At 41.4% G+C, this 22,309-nt stretch overlaps 2 protein-coding genes across 9 annotated transcripts in view; one reads left to right on the forward strand and one right to left on the reverse strand.

Annotated features, from left to right (window-relative positions):
* LOC139387510 (CTD small phosphatase-like protein) overlaps nucleotides 1-8,798 on the reverse strand; it is a 69,371-nt gene extending 60,573 nt beyond the window's left edge. For 3 of the 4 annotated variants that reach the window (XR_011629179.1, XR_011629180.1, XM_071133774.1), the window contains exon 1: nucleotides 8,064-8,756. Coding sequence is in view for 2 of the 4 variants with exons in the window: in XM_071133774.1 (XP_070989875.1) it covers nucleotides 8,064-8,139 (76 nt within the window). In the remaining 2 variants the exon portion in view is untranslated. Of the gene's footprint in view, nucleotides 1-8,063 lie in introns of all 4 variants that reach the window. The other variant, XM_071133775.1, reaches the window with a different exon arrangement.
* Nucleotides 8,799-10,744: 1,946 nt separating this feature from the next.
* Nucleotides 10,745-22,309, forward strand: part of LOC139386685 (hedgehog acyltransferase like, a) — a 38,304-nt gene continuing 26,739 nt past the window's right edge. Inside the window, exon 1 of one of the 5 annotated variants that reach the window (XM_071132498.1) lies at nucleotides 10,745-11,058. The gene's annotated coding sequence lies outside the window, so the exon portion shown is untranslated. Of the gene's footprint in view, nucleotides 11,059-19,782; nucleotides 19,937-22,309 lie in introns of those variants that run through there. The other 4 variants (XM_071132493.1, XM_071132497.1, XM_071132496.1 and 1 more) reach the window with 4 other exon arrangements.

The raw sequence follows: 22,309 nt of genomic DNA on the forward strand, positions 1-22,309 counted from the left end.
AGCCTCCACATTGACTCTGTACCGGTACCCCCTGTATATAGCCTCCACATTGACTCTGTACCGGTACCCCCTGTATATAGCCTCCACATTGACTCTGTACCGGTACCCCCTGTATATAGCCTCCACATTGACTCTGTACCGGTACCCCCTGTATATAGCCTCCACATTGACTCTGTACCGGTACCCCCTGTATATAGCCTCCACATTGACTCTGTACCGGTACCCCCTGTATATAGCCTCCACATTGACTCTGTACCGGTACCCCCTGTATATAGCCTCCACATTGACTCTGTACCGGTACCCCCTGTATATAGCCTCCACATTGACTCTGTACCGGTACCCCCTGTATATAGCCTCCACATTGACTCTGTACCGGTACCCCCTGTATATAGCCTCCACATTGACTCTGTACCGGTACCCCCTGTATATAGCCTCGCTACTGTTATTTTACTGCTGCTCTTTAATTGTTATTTTTATTTCTTATCTATTTTTTTCACCTAACACTTATTTTTCTTAAAACTGCATGGTTGGTTAAGGGCTTGTAAGTAAGCATTTCACTGTAAGGTTGTATTTGGCACGTGACAAATAAAATGTGATTTGATACTGGTCCCATGTTGACTCCAATGCTTCCCACAGTTGTGTCAAGGTCGCCGTGAAAAAAAAAAAAAAAAAAAATACTGCAATACTGGTATCATCACAGCCCTGGCATTTCTTCTAACATTGTATAGAAGGGAGTGAGGCAGTACTGGTCTATCCAAATCTACACCTAAACCTCAATTGATAAATACCACAATCAATCACGCACAGCTTTGTAGTAATTCTCAAAAAACAGTCACCATCCTATTTCTTTATTAAACTTCTGTCCGTATTATTCTGACTTATAAAAGCTCCATCATCTACTTCAACAGCCTCAACAGTCCAGGTAGCTAGAATCAGACCAGGAAAAGACCTGTGGTAGTCATCGTTCTGGTTCAAAATGTCCTGCTAGCTTCAGGGATCTGACTGGTACTGATACACACCAGATACTGGTACCCAGGAAACCCAGTCACCACACACTGTAAATGTTACAGTAGCAGCCAACGGGACTGGAAGGGAACACAATGCCACAAGAGGTTTAACTTTATGACGCTTTAATCCACTAAACATGCTGACAATGAGTGATTGATGTCACCAGGGCTCATGCAGTAAGTGTACAAAAGGAATGCAATGAAGACGGAAAGGATTGACTTGTTCACAGTTGGTGCAAACCTGCAAAAGTAGGTTTAGGCTCGATGTTGAGTACTTCATCGTTCTGTTTAGGGATATTTAGTCCTAGGCCTACACCAGACAAGCAGTAGGGGTGCCACCACAATGTGTTCATCAGCCATCGGAGACACAATACGCCGAATCACACACTGAAGCATTGGCCTTAGGGCAATTCCACGGTAACTGAGTGATGCTTAGTCTCAAGCGATTTTTTTACTTTAAAAATGGATGCCAAACCAAAAACAATAATTGCGAAGTTAATAAACACCATACAAACACTATGCACAAGGACTACGTTGAATAACTTCCACAGAGAATTTTACAGTGCAGATGCAAAGTTTGGTAACAGAATGGTAGTTTGTGTTGTTTGGGCTGTCAACCTGTTACCAAACTGTTCAAGTAAATGTGTTTTTGTAAAATTGTATGGAAATTGTTAATAAAAACTAAGGTTTTAAAAAAAGTCACTGTTACCGTGGAATTGACCCTTACCATAAAATATTCTGTCATTACCTCAGGCTATTCAGAAAGATGGACCTTAAGAGGGACATGAAGTGACCTAACAACTTGCAAAGTTAGTGTGTGGAGATAACATTTTCAATAGCTATCAGACACCGAACACCCTGAGTCACATACTTGATTTATTTATGCTATCCAGTGCAGTTTGGCAATTCACTCAAATTATTGGCATTAACTCGCTTATTTTGAACGATAGACCTTAGCAGGGTCATGGAGTGACCTAGTCTAAACAGCTGAAGAGCAGACATGGGTCCAGCTACACATGGAGTGACCTAGTCTAAACAGCTGAAGAGCAGACATGGGTCCAGCTACACATGGAGTGACTTAGTCTAACAGCAGCCATATAGGTCCAACTACACATGGAGTGACCTAGTCTAACAGCAGCCATATAGGTCCAACTACACATGGAGTGACCTAGTCTAACAGCAGCCATATAGGTCCAACTACACATGGAGTGACCTAGTCTAACAGCAGCCATATAGGTCCAACTACACATGGAGTGACTTAGTCTAACAGCAGCCATATAGGTCCAACTACACATGGAGTGACCTAGTCTAACAGCAGCCATATAGGTCCAGCTACACATGAAGTTACCTAGTCTAACAGCAGCCATATAGGTAAAGCTACACATGGAGTGACCTAGTCTAACAGCAGCCATATAGGTCCAGCTACACATGGAGTGACCTAGTCTAACAGCTGTAGAGCAGACATATACAGTTGTCAAGTCAGAAGTTCATACACCTTAGCCAAATACATTTAAACTCAGTTTTTCACAATTCCTGACATTTAATCCTAGTAAAAATGTCCTGTCTTAGGTCAGTTAGGATCACCACTTTATTTTAAGAATGTGAAATGTCAGAATAATAGCAGAGAGAATTATTCATTTCAGCTTTTATTTATTTCATCACATTCCCAGTGGGTCAGAAGTTTACATACACTCAATTAGTATTTGGTAGCATTGCCTTTAAATTGTTTAACTTGGGTCAAACGTTTTGGGTAGCCTTCCACAAGCTTCCCACAATAAGTTGGGTGATTTTTGGCCCATTCCTCATGACAGAGCTGGTGTAACTGAGTCAGGTTTGTAGCCCTCCTTGCTCGCACACGCTTTTTCAGTTCTGCCCACACATTTTCTATAGGATTTAGTTCAGGGCTTTGTGATGGCCACTCCAATACCTTGACTTTGTTGTCCTTAAGCCATTTTGCCACAACATTGGAAGTATGCTTGGGGTCATTGTACATTTCGAAGACCCATTTGCGACCAAGCTAACTACCTGACTGATGTCTTGAGATGTTGCTTCAGTAGATCTACAAAATTTTCCTCCATCAGGATGCCATCTATTTTGTGAAGTGCACCAGTCCCTCCTGCAGCAAAGCACCCCCACAACATGATGCTGCCACCCCCGTGCTTCACGGTTGGGATGGTGTTCTTTGGCTTGCAAGCCTCCCCCATTTTCCTCCAAACATAACAATGGTCATTATGGCCAAACAGTTATATTTTTGTTTCATCAGCCCAGGGGACATTTCTTCAAAAAGTACAATCTTTGTCCCCATGTGCAGTTGCAAATCGTAGTCTGACTTTATGGCGGTTTTGGAGCAGTGGTTTCTTCCTTCCTGAGCGGCCTTTCAGGTTATGTCGATATAGGACTTGTTTTTACTGTGGATCTAGATACTTTTGTACCCGTTTCCTCCAGCATCTTCACAAGGTTCTTTGCTGTTGTTCCGGGATTGATTTGCACTTTTCACATCAAAGTACGTTCATCTCTAGGCGACAGAACGCGTCTCCTTCCTGAGCGGTATGACGGCTTCGTCATTACTCGCGTACTATTGTTTGTACAGATGAACGTGGTACCTTCAGGCGTTTGGAAATTGCTCCCTAGGATGAACCAGACTTGTGGAGGTCTACCAATTTTTTTTCTGAGGTCTTGGCTGATTTGTTTTGATGTTCCCATGATGTCAAGCAAAGAGGCAGTGAGTTTGAAGATTGGCTTGAAATACATCCACAGGTACACCTCCAATTGACTCAAATGATGTCAATTAGCCTATCAGAAGCTTCTAAGGCCATGACATCATTTTCTGGAATTTTCCAAACTGATTAAAGGCACAGTCAACTTAGTGTATGTAAACTTCTGACCCACTGGAATTGTGATACAGTGAATTATAAGTGAAATAATCTGTAAACAATTGTTGGAAAAATGACTTGTGTCATGCACAACGTAGCTGTCCTAACAGACTTGCCAAAACTATAGTTTGTTAACAAGAAATTTGTGGAGTGGTTGAAAAACGAGTTTTATTGACTCCAACCTAAGTGTATGTAAACTTCCGACTTCAACTGTAGGTCCAGCTGTACATGGAGTGACTTAGTTTAACAGCTGAAGAGGAGCCATATAGGTCAGCTATATATTAAACTCTGATGGAAACAAGACACCTCTTTATGCGAGTAGTCATATTGCGAAGCCGGTTGTATCGGTGTGTGTGTTTCTGTGTCAGTGTTTCAATAGTTGCCAAATGCCCTGATTTGGAAAAGATCCCCTCTATATGCCTGTCAATTGACACCTAGCCTCTTTCAAAACCTCTTTGGTTGATATATAGTGTAGCTACTGTGACATTCATGTTTTGGCAAGCTCCATCTGGTTCTCTGAAATTAACCAGCCTTTAAGGTGACCTGTATCAGAGTTACATTAGTACTCTGCCCACGACGTAAACAGTAGTAGAAAACAGTGGAGGAAATTGCTTGTTATGAGTACAGCATGTTACTTGAATGTGGCAGGACAGGGCCAAGAATCATGCTGCAATGGCACACAACTCCAGGAAAAACCTGACAGGCATACCAGTTAAAGCTGTTTGTTTATTTGAATCCCCATTAGCTTTTGCAGCAGCTATTCTTACTGGGGTCCACAACAACAACAAAAAACATGACAAATAAAACACTGATAGACAAGGACAGTCGCACAAATGTAAAATATAACAATATACAAAACATACTACAACAACAAAAATAGTGCGTGTTGGAGTGTGTCTGTACCCTCACAGTCCCCACCGTTCTATGAGATGTTGTTTAACCTGGGTTTTTTTTTATTTATTTATTTTTTTAAAAAGGTTTGCTGAGGAATTGGAAATGGAATGCAATCATGGTTTTGTATAATACTGTGCGTTGATGTGAATCCGTTTTAGACTTGGTGACTGTGAAGAGACCCCTGGTGGCATGTCTTGGGGGGGGGGGGGGTAATATGTGTATGTCTCAGCTGAATGTTATTTGATTATTCAGACAATTTTCATCACAGTAATAATATTTATCATAAAAACTAGGAGAGAAGCAGTTCATATCTGGTCAACTCTCAACCAGGGAAGACTGGCATGCATGTTGTTGATGTTGGTTCTATAGGGGCCGTTAAGGACAAGGCGTACTGCTCTGTTTTAAGCCAGCTGCAGCTTTGCTAGGTCTTTCTTTGCTGCCCTAGACCATATTACCGGACAGTGATCAGGATAGGACAAGACCAGAGCCGGAACCACTAGTACAGTTGATTTGTATCAAAAACGCAAAACATATATATATATATTTTTTTATAAACATACATACCCCTCCCCCATCTTCACAACTTTGTCAATAGGACTTTCCCATGATAAGTGACAACTCAGTATTTTTAATTAGGAGTTTACCTTTCTCAATCTGCTCAACGGTCCCACACTTTATGTACAACTTCAGTTGAGGTTTAGGTCTTAGAGAATTTGTTTTAATCAAAAACAATGCTTTTAGGGTGCGTGTGTGTGCGCACGCGAGTGTGTGAAAAAGGAGTGGGGCTCACTGCAAACTCTAGAAAACAGATCGCTAACTAGTTAGAGTACTGCATTACCTCCAAGTCCACCTATAACTTATCTGACTAGCTGTTTAATTAGCTAGATAGCTAAAATAAGTGGGCAACGTTAGCTAGCAAGTCATCTCCTAGCTCTCAAAATACCTTCTCTGTCAGGTTATCAGTTCTCTTCAACCAAAATGGTGAAATACAATTCCAACGCTGTGTTTTACATGTTCAGAAATGTCAATAATGTAAATTTCAAACAGATTCCACCACAAAGACCAGAGAGGTTTTCCAATGCCTCGCAAAGAATGGCATCTATTGGTAAAAAAAAAAATTGTTTTAAAGCAGACATTGAATATCCTTTTGAGCATGGTGAAGTTATTAATTACACTTTGGATGGTGTATCAAAAAAGCCAGTCACTACAAAGACACAGGCGTCCTTCCTAATTCAGTTACCAGAGAGGAAGCAAACCGCTTAGGGATTTCACCATGAGGCCAATTATGACTTTAAAACAGTTGGCTGTGTTAGGAGAAACCTGAGGATGACAAGAGTGAAAAGGAAGCCTGTACAGAATAAAAATATTCCAAAACATGCATCCTGTTTGCAACAAGGCACAATTTTTTTCTTTTAACCGTTATTTAACTAGGCAAGACAGTTAATAATAAATTCTTATTTACAATGATGGTCTACCCCGGCCAAACCCGGACGACGCTGTGCCAATTGTGCGCCGCCCTATGGCCTAAAGTAATACTACTAAAAATGTGGCAAAGTAATTAGCATTTTGTCCTGAATACAAAGTGTTATGTTTGGGACAAATCCAAATACAACATATTACTGAGTACCACTCTCCATATTTCCAAGCATACTGGTGGCTGCATCATGTTATGGGTATGCTTGTAACCTTTAAGGACTGGGGACTTTTTCAGGATAAAAAAGAAACCTAATGGAGCTAAGCAAAATGCTAGAGGAAAACCTGGTTCAGTCTGCTTTCCACCAGACACTGGGAAATGAATTCCCCTTTCAGCAGGACAATAACCTAAAACACAAGGAAACCAAGAAGCCAGTGAATGTTGCCGAGTGAGTTTTTTTTTTTTTACCCCTTTTTCTCCCCAATTTCGTGGTATCCAATTGTTGTAGTAGCTACTATCTTGTCTCATTGCTACAACTCCCGTACGGGCTCGGGAGAGACGATGGTTGAATGTCATGCGTCCTCCGATACACAACCAAACCAGCCATACTGCTTCTTAACACAGCGCTCATCCAACCCGGAGGCCAGCCGCACCAATGTGTCGGAGGCTACACCGTGCACCTGGCAACCTTGGCTAGCGCGCACTGCGCCCGGCCCGCCACAGGAGTCGCTGGTGCGCGATGAGACAAGGAGATCCCTACCGGCCAATCCCTCCCTAACCCGGACGACGCTAGGCCAATTGTGCGTCGCCCCACGGACCTCCCGGTCGCGGCCGGTTACGACAGAGCCTGGGCGCGAACCCAGGGACTCTGATGGCACAGCTGGCGCTGCAGTACAGCGCCCTTAACCACTGCGCCACCCGGGAGGCCGCCGCCGAGTGAGTTTTGACTTAAAAATCTGCTTTAAAATCTTTGACAAGATCTGAAAATCGTTGTCTAGCGATGATCAACAACCAATTTGACCGAGCGTGAAGGATTTAGAAAATAATACAAATTGGCAAATGTTGCACAATCCAGGTGTGGAAAGCTGTTACAGACTTAATAGACTCATAGCTGTAATCGCTGCAAAAGGTGATTCTAACTTGTATTGACTCAGGGGGTTGAGTACTTATCTAATCAAGATATATTTGTGGGGTTTTTTATATATACAAATGTTAGCATTTTTTCTCCCACTTTGACATTAGAGTATTTTCTGTAGACTGTTGACAAAGAATGACAATTAAATACATTTTAATCGCACTTTGTAACAACAACATTTTGGAAAAAGTCAAGGGGTGTGAATATACTTACTGAAAGGCACTGTATATGGCAGTAGTTTAGTTCTTATTTGTTTTGTTAACTATGGGTCCACATTTTTTTGTATGATCTTTCTTATATCGTTCCGATATAGGTCAGACACTTTAATCCGTATGGGGGGGGGTGCGCTACTAAAACCGTCCTACGGGATCATTAAGCTATTTGATTTAAAAATGTTACGATCCCTTTATAAAAACCATGAAACATAAAATTTGACCTTTCTGCTATTAGCCCATAGAAACACATTGAATAACGTATTTATACATGGAAAAGCAGTAATATATATATATATCTATATTTTTAAAAAATGTATCAAAAAGGGAGTTTGTTTTAAGGTTGTTAGCGTCTATAAAACGGGATAGATAGTCTTCTCCAATCCAACATCATGTCATTTGTATAATATTGATAATATTGCAACAGTTTCTGACAGCCAGAGCGCTTTCCCCAAAAACCACTGGTGGGTGCTAGTCAACTAGCTACCGTAAAAATCCATCTGGGCTTTTTTTTCCTCTCTCTCTTACCTTTTTCCTGATTAAACGAGATAATCTCCTCTTCTTTTGGGTTGGAAACCTGGGTTATTATAGACGTGTGATCCATTGCGACGGATGGTTATTCCTTTGTTGTTGTTTTTTTGTTGGCTCGTTTTAAAATGTTTATTTTACTTGCTTGTCCTAGTCCACAATGGGTAACGTTAGCTGCCTTGCTAGCTGTGTTGAAATGGCAGCCGGGCCCTAAACTAGCTGGACTGAGACGGGACACAAGGAGGGGGCTAAATGTAAACTAGCTAGTGGTTTAAAGACAAAATACAACCACTTGTCAATCGCTGGGAATATTCCAATTTAGTAAGCAACATTTAAGAACAATTTGGGCAAAACAAACTCCCAACGTTGAACTCAAAAAGAAGAAGAAGAAGAAAACGTTGCTAACGTCTGGCTTAGCAACTAGAGCTAGCCTTAAACTGATCAGTGTTCAATTCAACATAATAAAAAATAAATAAATAAAAATTGACGTTTTGACTGAAACAATGATGAAACGACGATTGAAAAAAAAAAAAAAAAAACTCGGTCTCCTCGGTCAAATTTCAATACGAAAAATGAAACAGTTCCGATAATCCCGTTTCTTGAACTCTCTTCATTTTCAAAAAATAATTGTATCCCCCCTCTATACTCTTTCCAACATGGAGGCGTCGTGTGTATTTGGATCAGAAGCGAGCAGCGCTCAAGTGGGAGGCGGTTTCTAGGAACCCCTCCTCCCACGGATCGAAAATAATACCTCCGTAGCTTTATCAACGTACCAACCTTTAGGGTCAATGATATTTGAGTCACTGCCTTCTGAAATGTTGCTATTTTTTTTATAAAAATTATGGATTGACAGTCTACGATGGATGGCCAGTACATCATAGTTTCTGCACAATTTAAATTTGAACATGTTAGATTTTTGGGGGGGGGGTTAGATTCCAGGGCAATGCATGAATTAGGTCAAAACATATAGATGGCCGTAATGATACAGAACAATATTTTATCTCAATAACTATACTCTGTCAAACCGTTTGTGAATGCTTTTTTTTTCCAGCATTTGCATATGGAACCTTGAGATGGACGGATGGGTCCACCATCAGCATGGACCCAATCAGCACCACTGGACAAATCCAGCAGGAATGACATAGGCGCCATCTGATGGCCGAAGTGTTGAATTGCAATCAGAAGCTTCATTCTGGCATCGCTCTCATGTTACCGACACATCATATGAATGAATGCCTGCCTTCAGAGCTGTGCAGCCTATCTCTGTCTTCGTGTGGGTGGAGGTTCAGTGAGTGGGCTGAATGTGGGTTAGATTCCAGCTGAGGAGCGAAAATACACAGCAGTTAGACCTACCAGTTACATAGCACACTTTAGTTGTGTATACAGTATATATATATATATATATAGATATATATATATATATAGAGAGAGAGAAAGATATATATAGATAGATATGTGTGTTAAGAGCAGCCTTTTGTAATGTTTATTTACGCATACTTTCCTTATCACTGATTCATGGCAAATACTGTTTAATGAATGCATCAATAAAGCTAGATTCCATGACCACGTTTGTGTGTGTGTGTGTTATTCATCAATAAAGAATTAAATAATTGATCATCATAACAGTGCCAAAATCCTTATGGTTTCTTCTGCTCTCCGTAGACAAGCACGCTATGTTATTATTAACAGCCTATTGATTGCTACAGGTTTTTATGGATTTATGAACTTTGTATTGTGCATATATAGATTTCAATTCTGCATCTCCTCCTCCTATAGGTTACCATCATTTGGGTCTCCTTGAGCCCCCCAACAGCTCAACTTTAACCCTCTAAAATGACTAGAATAAACATTCATTGGCATTTTATTAATACAATTCCATTGCGAGGACAACACTACTTCACACAGTAGAATATATATATATATATATATATATATATATATTTTTTTTTACAAGGCTTTGTCTTACTCTAGTGAACACAGATGTTAACGACACCCTATACCACTGACTTTTTAAATATTTCCTGTCTGTAATATGCTGACTTACTTATTTTATTCTGTATTCTTATTTCTCATGTGTGTTTTTTCTAGTAATACATTGTCATTGATTATTGCATTGTTGGGTTTTGTGTTTGCAGGAAAGGCATTTTACCGTACTTGTGCACGTGACATTAAATCTTGAAATGTGAGAAACACCTTTAGGCTACATCTCTCTGTGTAACAACCTTTTATATTTTATTATATTCTATTATGTTATATCATAGTCTACTCTAACAGCTTGTCCTGACCAGTTTACCCTGCCTGCCCAGGGCCTCAAGCTGATGACCACCTAGTGGTCAAAGCGTTGGGCCAGTAAACAAAAGGTTGTCTGATCGAATCCCCGAGCTGACAAGGTAAAATCTGTTGTTCTGCCCTTGAGCAAGGCAGTTAACCCACTGTTCCCCTGGACGCCGTGGATGTGGAAGCAGTCCTCCGCACCTCTCTGATTCAGAGGGGTTGATGCGGAAGACACATTTCAGTTGGTGTCCCCCTTTCCCATGTGGTGTTGACAGATGGGGAGGATGATGCACATGATCTGCGGGAGCATGCGTGACATTAACCCCCCCGCCCCCCCACCCCCCCCCCGAGCCTGACGGGCCGGCGGAGGCATGGGGCGCAGGAGCCCGGCGAACCGGCTGGGGCGTGAGAGCCTGACGATCCGGTTGAGGCGTGACAGCCTGACGATCCCGCTGGGACGTGGGAGCCTGGTGAGCCATCTGAGGCGTAAAAACCTGACGATCCGGCTGAGGCCTGACGTGGGATGGGCGCCTGCCGAGCCAACCAGGGCAACCTCTCGAGCCGGCTAGGGCATGGAAGCCCGAAGATCCAGCTAAGGCACCACGGGTTCTATCTACGGCAGCCCCAGGACCCGACGTCACCACCAACCGAAAAGCCAGCACTCCCCGATGCTTCATTTGATGGCTGCTGCATTCTGTAAGAACCGACGCTGGAGAAGCAGGTACGGGGAGTCAACATTTAATTTGGAACAGGACAGGCACAGCGTCAGCACCGGGTAACATAAGGACATACGGCAATTAATGCAGCAGCGGAGTACAGAGCTGGGGAACTGACAAATATAGGGATTACCTGTAATAAAACAGGTGATTGAGTCCAGGTGAGTCCAAATATTCGCTGATGCGCGTGACGAGGGAAGAGGTGTGCGTTATGATGGTAGCAGGAGTGCGCAGCGCTGGGCAGCCTGCCGCCCTCGAGCACCACGGGGAGAGTACTGGGGCAGGCGTGGCAAAATAGCATTAAACTTTCTTACAAACTAATGTAACATTCAACCTTAAAACGTGTAACACGTCCATGGCCACATTTTGAGGTTACTGTTACTGTACATTTCATCTTAGGGATCATCAACTCTATCAGCTGCGGGTCGATTTTTTCTTGAGCGGATGGTCTCGGGGGTCTGAACATAATTACAAATAATTAGTCGACTGCAAATTTACCGCAGAAGCTCAAACAGATATAATGTTTGACTAAAACATAATCATTCCAAACGTTGCTAACATTTGCATAAGATTTTTTATTCTCTCTACTCTGTGGGAATACTTGAGAACAGATTTCTTAAATAAAAATCACTTGGAGCTGATTTCTTGGTGTTTTTACAGGTTTTTATGTCCAACAAAAAAATAAAAACATTTATATATTCGATTTTTTTTGTATATATATTTTTTTAAACTTGGGGTTCAAATAAAACCACACGTTGGCCAAATTAGTCACTCCGGGCCACCAGTTGGGGAACCCTGATATAAACCCCGCATGTTCAGGATAAACAGTAGACAGTACAGGTACAGGTGCATCAAATATATATATATATATATATATTTGATGCACCTGTACCTGTATATATATATATATAGTGTGTATTCTAGTCGAGGCTCATCCTATATAACTAGGCTTACTGCTGTACATATCTTTCTATTCATATACTGACCATACTGGCGTTTATACACCATATATACAGTCCCAGTCAAAAGTTTGGACACACCTACTCATTCAAGTTTTTTTCTTTATTTTCTACTGTTTTCTACATTATAGAAAAGTAGTGAAGACATAACAACTATGGAATAACACATATGGCATCATGTAGTAACCAAAAAAGTGTTAAACAAATCAAAATATATTTTATATTTGAGATTCTTCAAAGTAGCCACCCTTTGCCTTGATGAAAGCTTTGCACTCTCTTGGCTTTCTCTCAACCAGCTTCATGAGGTAGTCACCTGGAATGCATTTCAATTAACAGGTGTGCCTTGTTAAAAGTACATTTTTAATGTGTTTGAGTCAATCAGTTGTGAGAAGGTAGGGGTGATATACAGAAGATAGCCCTATTTGGTAAAATACCAAAGTCCATATTATGGCAAGAACAGCTCAAATATGCAAAGAGAAACGATAGTCCATCATTACTTTAAAACATGAAGGTCAGTCAATACAGAACATTTCAAGAACTTTAAAACTGCAGTCGCATAAACCATCAAGCACTATGATGAAAGTGGCTCTCATGAGTACCTTCACTGGAAAAGATGACCCAGAGTTACCTCTGCTGCAGATGATAAGTTAGAGTTACCAGCCTCAGAAATTGCAGGCCAAATAAATTCTTCACAGAGTTCAAGTAACAGACACATCTCAACATCAACTTTTCAGAGGAGACTGCGTGAATCAGGCCTTCATGGTCAAATTGCTACAAAGAAACCACTACTAAAGGACACCAATAAGAAGAAGACTTGCTTAGTCCAAGAACAGGAGCAATGGACATTAGACAGGTGGAAATCTGTTCTTTGGTCTGATGAGTCCAAATTTGAGATTTCCACTATGTCTTTGTGAGACGTAGAGTAGGTGAACGGATGATCTCCGCATGTGTGGTTCACACCATGACTCATTGAGGAGGAGGTGTGATGGTGTTGGAGTGCTTTGCTGGTGACACTGTCAGTGATTTATTTAGAATTCAAGGCATACTTAACCAGCATGGCTACCACAGCATTCAGCAGGGAAACGCCATCCCATCTAGTTTGAGCTTAGTGGGACTATCATTTGTTTTTCAACAGGACAATGACCCAACACACCTCCAGGCTGTGTAAGGGCGTTTTGACCAAGAAGAAGAGTGATGGAGTGCTGCATCACATGAGCTGGCCTCCAAAATCACCCCTCCTCAAACCTATTTTGATGGTTTGAGATGAATTGGACCGCAGAGTGAAGAAAATGCAGCCAACAAGTGCTCAGCATATGTGGGAACTCCTTCAAGATTGTGTGATGAGTTTTGTGATTGTATTTTTTAGGGATCCCCATTAGCGGCTGTCAAAGGAGCAGCTACTCTTCCTGGGGTCCAAACGTATTCAATCACTTACATTACACATAAAACAAAAGATAAAACAGTGCATCGTATGATGTTAACAACGTTACACCACAACATACAGTGCCTTGCGAAAGTATTCGGACCCCCTTGAACTTTGCGACCTTTTGCCACATTTCAGGCTTCAAACATAAAGATATAAAACTGTATTTTTTTGTGAAGAATCAACAACAAGTGGGACACAATCATGAAGTGGAACGACATTTATTGGATATTTCAAACTTTTTTAACAAATCAAAAACTGAAAAATTGGGTGTGCAAAATTATTCAGCCCCTTTACTTTCAGTGCAGCAAACTCTCTCCAGAAGTTCAGCGAGGATCTCTGAATGATCCAATGTTGACCTAAATGACTAATGATGATAAATACAATCCACCTGTGTGTAATCAACTTTCCGTATAAATGCACCTGCACTGTGATAGTCTCAGAGGTCCGTTAAAAGCGCAGAGAGCATCATGAAGAACAAGGAACACACCAGGCAGGTCCGAGATACTGTTGTGAAGAAGTTTAAAGCCGGATTTGGATACAAAAAGATTTCCCAAGCTTTAAACATCCCAAGGAGCACTGTGCAAGCGATAATATTGAAATGGAAGGAGTATCAGAGCACTGCAAATCTACCAAGACCTGGCCGTCCCTCTAAACTTTCAGCTCATACAAGGAGAAGACTGATCAGAGATGCAGCCAAGAGGCCCATGATCACTCTGGATGAACTGCAGAGATCTACAGCTGAGGTGGGAGACTCTGTCCATAGGACAACAATCAGTCGTATATTGCACAAATCTGGCCTTTATGGAAGAGTGGCAAAAAGAAAGCCATTTCTTAAAAATATCCATAAAAAGTGCCGTTTAAAGTTTGCCACAAGCCACCTGGGAGACACACCAAACATGTGGAAGAAGGTGCTCTGGTCAGATGAAATTTATACGGAGATGAAACCAAAATTGAACTTTTTGGCAACAATGCAAAACGTTATGTTTGGCGTAAAAGCAACACAGCTGAACACACCATCCCCACTGTCAAACATGGTGGTGGCAGCATCATGGTTTGAGCCTGCTTTTCTTCAGCAGGGACAGGGAAGATGGTTAAAATTGATGGGAAGATGGATGGAGCCAAATACAGGACCATTCTGGAAGAAAACCTGATGGAGTCTGCAAAAGACCTGAGACTGGGACGGAGATTTGTCTTCCACAAGACAATGATCCAAAACATAAATCAAAATCTACAATGGAATGGTTCAAAAATAAACATATCCAGGTGTTAGAATGGCCAAGTCAAAGTCCAGACCTGAATCCAATCGAGAATCTGTGGAAAGAACTGAAAACTGCTGTTCACAAATGCTCTCCATCCAACCTCACTGAGCTCGAGCTGTTTTGCAAGGAGGAATGGGAAAAAATGTCAGTCTCTCGATGTGCAAAACTGATAGAGACATACCCCAAGCGACTTACAGCTGTAATCGCAGCAAAAGGTGGCGCTACAAAGTATTAACTTAAGGGGGCTGAATAATTTTGCACGCCCAATTTTTCAGTTTTTGATTTGTTAAAAAGTTTGAAATATCCAATAAATGTCGTTCCACTTCATGATTGTGTCCCACTTGTTGTTGATTCTTCACAAAAAAATACAGTTTTATATCTTTATGTTTGAAGCCTGAAATGTGGCAAAAGGTCACAAAGTTCAAGGGGGCCGAATACTTTCGCAAGGCACTGTATCTACAATAAAGAATGTTTAGTACCACCATGCAACAATATTACCATGGATGCGTATGCATGTGTTTGTACCTTTGTGTGTGTCTCTTCACAGTCCCCGCTGTTCCATAAGGTGTATCAGTTACCTGATGTGGAATAGAGTTCCATGTAGCCATGTCTCTATGTAGTACTTTGTGCCTTTGTGCCTCTCATAGTCTGTTCTGGACTTGGGGACTGTGAAGAGACCTTTGAGGGAATGTCTTGTGGGGTATGCGTAGGTGTCTGAGCTGTGTGCCAGTATTTTAAGCAGACAGCTCGGTACATTCAGCTTGTCAACACCTCTTACAAAAACAAGTAATGAGGAAGTCAATCTCTCTTCACTTTAAGCCATGAGAGATTGACATGCATGTCATTAATGTTAGCTCTCTGTGTACTTTTAAGGGCCAGCTGTGCTGCCCTGTTCTGAGCCAACTGCATTTTTCCCAAGTCCCTCTTTGTGGCACCTGACCACACTACTGAACAGTAGTCCAGGTGCAACAAAACTAGAGCCTGTAGGACCTGCCTTGTTGATATTGTTGTTAAGAAGGTAGAGCAGCGCTTTATTATGGACAGACTTCTCTCCCATCTTAACTACTGTTGTATCAATATGTTTTGACCATGGCAGTTCACAATCCTCAACTTGCTAAATTTCCACATTATTCATTACGGCATGTAGTTGAGGTTTAGGGTTTAGTGAATGATTTGTCCCAAATACAATGCTTTAAGTATTTAGGAATAACTTATTCCTTGCTACCCACTCTGAAATTAACTGCAGCTCTTTGTTAAGTGTTGCAGTCATTTCAGTCGCTGTAGTAGCTGATGTGTAGTGTTGAGTCATCCGCATACATAGACACACTGGCTGTACTCGACTCATGTCGTTAGTAAAGATTGAAAAAAGTAAGAGGCCTAAACAGCTACCCTGGGAAATTCCTGATTCTACCTGGATTATGTTTGAGAGGCTTCCATTAAAGAACACCCTCTGTGTTCTGTTAGACAAGTAGCTCTTTATCCACATTATAGCAGGGGGGTGTAAAGCCATAACACATAAGTTTTTTTTCCATCAGCAGACTATGATCGATAATGTCAAAAGCTGCACTGAAGCAACAAGACAGCCTCCACAATCTTTTTATCATCAATTTCTCTCAGCCAATCATCAGTCATTTGTGTAAGTGCTGTGCTTGTTCAGTGTCCTTCCCTATAAGCGTGCTGAAAGTCTGTTGTCAATTTGTTTACTATGAAATAGCATTGTATCTGGTCAAACAGCATTTTTTCCAGAGGTTTACTAAGTGTTGGTAACAGGCTGATTGGGTGGCTATTTGAGGCAGTAAAGTGGGCTTTACTAGAGGGATGACTTTAGCTTCCCTCCAGGCCTGAGGGCACACACTTTCTAGTAGGCTTAAATTGAAGATGTGGCAAATAGGAGTGGCCATATCGTCTGCTATTATCCTCAGTAATTTTCCATCCACATTGTCATATCCCGGTGGCTTGTCATTGTTGATAGACAACAATAATTTGTTCCCCTCTTCTACTCTGCCTTTGTGGAATTCAAAGGTACAATTCTTGTTTTTCATAATTTGGTAAAATATACTTGGATGTGTAGTGTCAGTGTTTGTTGCTGGCATGTCATGCCTAAGTTTGCATATCTTGCCAATGAAAAGTAATTAAAGTAGTTGGCAATATCAGTGGGCTTTGTGATGAATGAGCCATCTGATTCAGTGAATGATGGAGCAGAGTTAGCATTTTTTACCCAAAATGTAATTTAAGATGCCTCAAAGCTTTTTTACTATCATTCTTTATATAATTTATTTTTGTTTGATAGTATAGTTTATTTTTTATTTAGTTTAGTAAAATTATTTCTTAATTTGCAGTATGTTTGCCCATCAGTTGGACTGCCAGACTTATTTGCCATAGCTTTTGCATCATCCCTCCCAACCATACAGTTTTTCAATTTCTCATCGAATCCAATGGGATTTAACAGTTTTTACAGTCATTTTCTTAATGGGTGAGTGCTTATTAGTAACTGGAATAAGCAATTTCATAAATGTGTCAAGTGCAGTGTCTGGTTGCTCCTCGTTACACACCACAGACCAGCAATTATGATTTACACCATCAACATACCAATCACTACAAAACTTGTTGTATGACCTCTTACACTTTATTAGGCCCAACCTTTGGAACTTTGGTTTTCCTACAGTAGACATGGCTACTATATTGTGATCACTACATCCTATGGAATTGGATACTGTTTTTTTTTTATTTTTATTTTTTTAACTCTGCAGCATTAGTAAAGACGTGATCAATACATGTTGATGATTTCATTCCTGTGCTGTTTGTAAATACCCTGGTATGTTGACTGACAACCTGATCCAGGTTGCAGGCACTGGTTACAGTTTGAAGATTTTTTCTTGAGTGGGCAGCTGGATGAAAGCCAGTCACTATTTAAATCACCCAGAAATTATACCTCTCTGTTGATATCACATACATCATCAAGCATTTCACATGTTATCCAGATACTGACTGTTAGCACTTGGTGGTCTATAGCTGCTTCCCACAATAATGGGTTTTAGGTGAGGCAGATGAACCTGTAGCCATATTACTTCAACAGTATTTAACATTATCCAGATACTGACTGTTAGCACTTGGTGGTCTATAGCTGCTTCCCACAATAATGGGTTTTAGGTGAGGCAGATGAACCTGTAGCCATATTACTTCAACAGCATTTAACATAATATCGTCTCTAAGCTTTACAGGAATGTGGTTCTGAATATCGACGGCAACACCGCCCCCGTTGGCATTTCTATCTTTTCGGTAGATGTTCTAACCATGTATTGCTACCACTGTACCATCAAAGGTACAGTGCCTTGCAAAAGTATTCATCCCCCTTGGCATTTTTCCTATTTTTTTTGCATTACAACCTGTAATTTAAATGGATTTTTATTTGGATTGCATGTAATGGACGTACACAAAATAGTCCAAAGTGGTGAAGTGAAAGGAAAAAAAATACATACAAATGGAAAAGTGGTTCCTGCATATGAATTCTCCCCCTTTGCTATGAAGCCCCTAAATAAGATCTGGTGCAACCAATTACCTTCATAAGTCACACAATTAGTTAAATAAAGTCCAACTGTGGTCAATCTAAGTGTCACATGATCTGTCACATGATCTCAGTATATATACACACCTGTTCTGAAAGGCCCCAGAGTCTGCAACACCACTAAGCAAGGTGCACCACCAAGTAAGCGGCACTATGAAGACCAAGGAGCTCTCCTTACAGGTCAGGGACAAAGTTGTGGAGAAGTACAGATCAGGGTTGGGTTATAAAAAAAAAACTGAAACTTTGAACATCCCACAGAGCACCATTAAATCCATTATTAAAAAATGCAAAGAATATGGCACCACAACAAACCTACCAAGAGAGGGCCGCCCACCAAAACTCACAGACCAGGCAAGAAGGGCATTAATCAGAGAGGCAACAAAGAGACCGAAGATAACCCTGAAGGAGCTGCAAAGCTCCACAGCGTAGATTGGAGTATCTGTCCATAGGACCACTTTAAGCCGTACACTCCACAGAGCTGGGCTTTACGGAAGAGTGGCCAGAAAAAAGCCTTTGCTTAAAGAAAAAATAAGCAAACACGTTTGGTGTTCGCCAAAGGGCATGTGAGAGACTCCCCAAACATATGGCAGAAGGTATTCTGGTCAGATGAGACTAAAATGTAGCTTTTTGGCCATCAAGGAAACTGCTATGTTTGGTGCAAACCCAATACCTCTCATCACCCCGAGAACACCATCCCCACAGTGAAGCGTGATGGTGGCAGCATCATGCTGTGGGGAGGGTTTTCATCAGCAGGGACTGGGAAACTGGTCAGAATTGAAGGAATGATGGATGGTGCTAAATACAGGGAAATTCTTGAGGGAAACCTGTTTCAATCTTCCAGAGATTTGAGACTGGGATGGAGGTTCACCTTCCAGCAGGACAATGACCCTAAGCATACTGCTAAAGCAACACTTGAGTGGTTTAAGGGGAAACATTTAAATGTCTTGGAATGGCCTAGTCAAAGCTCAGACCTCAATCCAATTGAGAATCTTTGGACTAAAAGATTGCTGTACACCAGTGGAACCCATCCAATTTGAAGGAGCTGGAGCAGTTTTGCCTTGAAGAATGGGCAAACATCCCAGTAGCTAGATATGCCAAGCTTATAGAGAAATACCCCAAGAGACTTGCAGCTGTAATTGCTGCAAAAGGTGGTTCTACAAAGTATTGACTTTGGGGGGTTGAATAGTTACGCACGCTCAAGTTGTCCGTTTTTTGTCTTATTTCTGGGTTTGTTTCACAAAATAATATATTTTGCATCTTCAAAGTGGTAGGCATGCTGTGTAAATCAAATGATACAGACCCTCCGGGTTGTAAGGCAACAAAATAGGAAAAATGCCAAGGGGGTGAATACTTTCAAAACTCACTGTATAATCTTAGTGAGTTTCAGAGATAGTCAGAATATGAATGTCATCTGTTACAAGCAAGTTATTTACTTTATGGACCTTGTTTCTCAGGCTGCATATGTTAATATGGGCTATTTTTAGCACATTTCTGGGTTGCTTGATTGTTTTAAATTCTTTACTGGGAAGCTTATCAGAAGTAGACCTGCTCATGTTATTTATGTTGGAGCTGATAGTACAGGGTGAGCTGCACAAAGTGGTCTTCCTGCTAGGGCACACCGCCTCAGTGCTAACAGTATAACTCTGGTTCATAGGCTCATGATTACTGCATACAGTAAGTACATTTAATTGACTTACATTGTGTCTGCCAACACTCCTAGGATAATGTACATTTGATGCAGCATTATGATGACTCATTGTCACAATGGCTGGGATTAACTGAGCTCGTCTTGGGTCATTGATAAGTCATTGTTTCCACGCAGCCTTGAAATGAGTAGACAGAGTCCAGGAGTCAAGATGATTTGGATGAACTCCGTCATTCCTGTAGAGTATCTTCTGTTTCCAGAACTTTTTCAACGTTATCCATAAAAGGGATTCCAGCAGGGTTACAGTAATCTTTTAGCCAGATGTTTTATGCCAGTAGCCTGCTGAATCTTTCACACCCGTAGCCTAACGACGGCACTGGACATGATTGGCCGTTTTTTTGGAGTCTTTTACTGCTAAAATCAGTTATTTAAAATCAATGTTCAGATGTTTCAAGATAGTCCTCCTGATTTCGTTTGACCCCACATGGGCTACGACAGCATTAGCTCCCGGCATCTGTGGTAGATCAGTCGGAAGCAGCCTTGTTATGTTCTGTACTCGTGCTCCTGGGTAGCACTGTGTTTTTGCATTGGGAACCGAGATGTTTCTCACCATAGAGCTGCCAATGATGACGGCTGGTGGTGTTGAATGGAAAGGTGTCTCAGGCAGCCTCACGGTGCTGAGAATCTGAACCAGATGTAGAAGCCACTGGAGAGGAAGACAGAACAGAGGACGAATACGCAGGTACCTCCGAATCCAATATCGAATGGGAAGCCCCTAAGGAAGAGGGCGCCGGAACCTCTGAATCCAGGGCGACAAAGCGGTCAGTGACGGTCCGGGCATAACATCTCTAAGGAGGCCCCTGTTGCCAGAGGACGCTTTCTTCGACTTCCGCGGCGAGTGATGTACCTCAATGGCTGATTGGTTGGGTCGAGAACAGTTCCATTCTCCAGGGAAGGGGGAGACCCCTTCGGGGAAAGATCCCTGCTGAGCCAGTCGGCTGTGGAGAGCCGGGGTGGAAGAAAAATAAAAAGTAGGCAGACGTGGATTCCCCAGTAGCTTGTGTAGGTTTGCTACCTGCTATCTAAGAGTAGCCACTTCGCTACTGTAGTTCTCCACAAGCAAGCAATTGCTACATTGAAAGTCAGCGCAGTCCAGATCATTCCGGAACAAAGCAAAGTAAATACAGCTTCTGCAGCGCTGGGAACGTTCAATAGCGACCTCCATTTGAGGCGGCTGAGCCAGCTAGGCTAGCTGGGCTTCCGTGTCTCTCACCCTATGTGGAATCTGACAGGATCCCAGGACAGACAGCTGCGCTCACAGCAACTAAGCCCAACAGAGTCGCAGGATCCAAAATAAAATACAAGTATTTAAAAACAAAATTTACAAGGAAACACTGTCAACTTAAAAAAAAAAAAAACTAAGTCTCTTGTTCAGCTTTCGTTCAGCCTTCAGCATTCAATAACAAACAACATACATAGCCTGATCTGGTGGATATCATTCTCATGAAGCGGAAACAGAGTGAAGGAAAAGCAGCCAATAACTGCTCAGCATATGTGGGAACCCCTTCAAGACCGTTGGAAAAGCATTCCAAGTGAAGCTGGTTGAGAGAATGCCAGGAGTGTGCAAAGCTGTCATCAAGGCAAAGGGTGATTATTTTGAAGATATATTTTAATTTGTTTAACACCTTTTTGGTTATTACATGATTCCATATGTGTTATTTCATAGTTTTGATGTCTTCACTATTATGCTACAATGTAGAAAATAGTAAAAATAAAGAAAAACCCTGTGAATGAGTAGGTGTGTCCAAACTTTTTACTGCTACTGTATTTGTATTCCCAGACTCTGACATTGCTCATTCTAATATGTCTTTGTGTGTATTGTTTTGTATTGTTCGGTATTACTTCACTGTTGGAGCTAGAAACAGAAGCATTCCACTGCACCTGCGATAATATCTGCAAAATATGTGTACGCGACCAATAACGTTTGATTTGATAACAGGCATAAGTAGTTGCAGGTCTGTCGAGATCTTCACAATGGCTTTGATCAGTTGCCCCATGTACTTTAATGGAATTTCAACTGCAATCCAGGTCATTTGGTTCTGCTATTAGATGAAGCACAGTCATAACACAATCTGTTTAAAAAAATATATAAACAAAATGTCTGACGTTGTTTTATCTCATTTGAACTTTGCTGCGCTTTTAAACGGTTGAAAGCCCAGTGAAAGACATTTGGGTGACAACTAAACCAAAAAACAGACATTGTTTTTCCATTGGAATTTGGCTGTATTTTTAGATGGTTGAAAGCAAAGTGATAACACATGGGAAATTCAACTCACAATTTGAGTGGGTGAATATAGCTTGTAATCTCATTGATCAACGTCTCGATCAAGTTTTACCCAATT

The sequence above is a fragment of the Oncorhynchus clarkii genome, chromosome 28 (genome assembly GCF_045791955.1).
Source record: "Oncorhynchus clarkii lewisi isolate Uvic-CL-2024 chromosome 28, UVic_Ocla_1.0, whole genome shotgun sequence".
In the NCBI taxonomy this organism is placed as follows: Eukaryota; Metazoa; Chordata; class Actinopteri; order Salmoniformes; family Salmonidae; genus Oncorhynchus; species Oncorhynchus clarkii.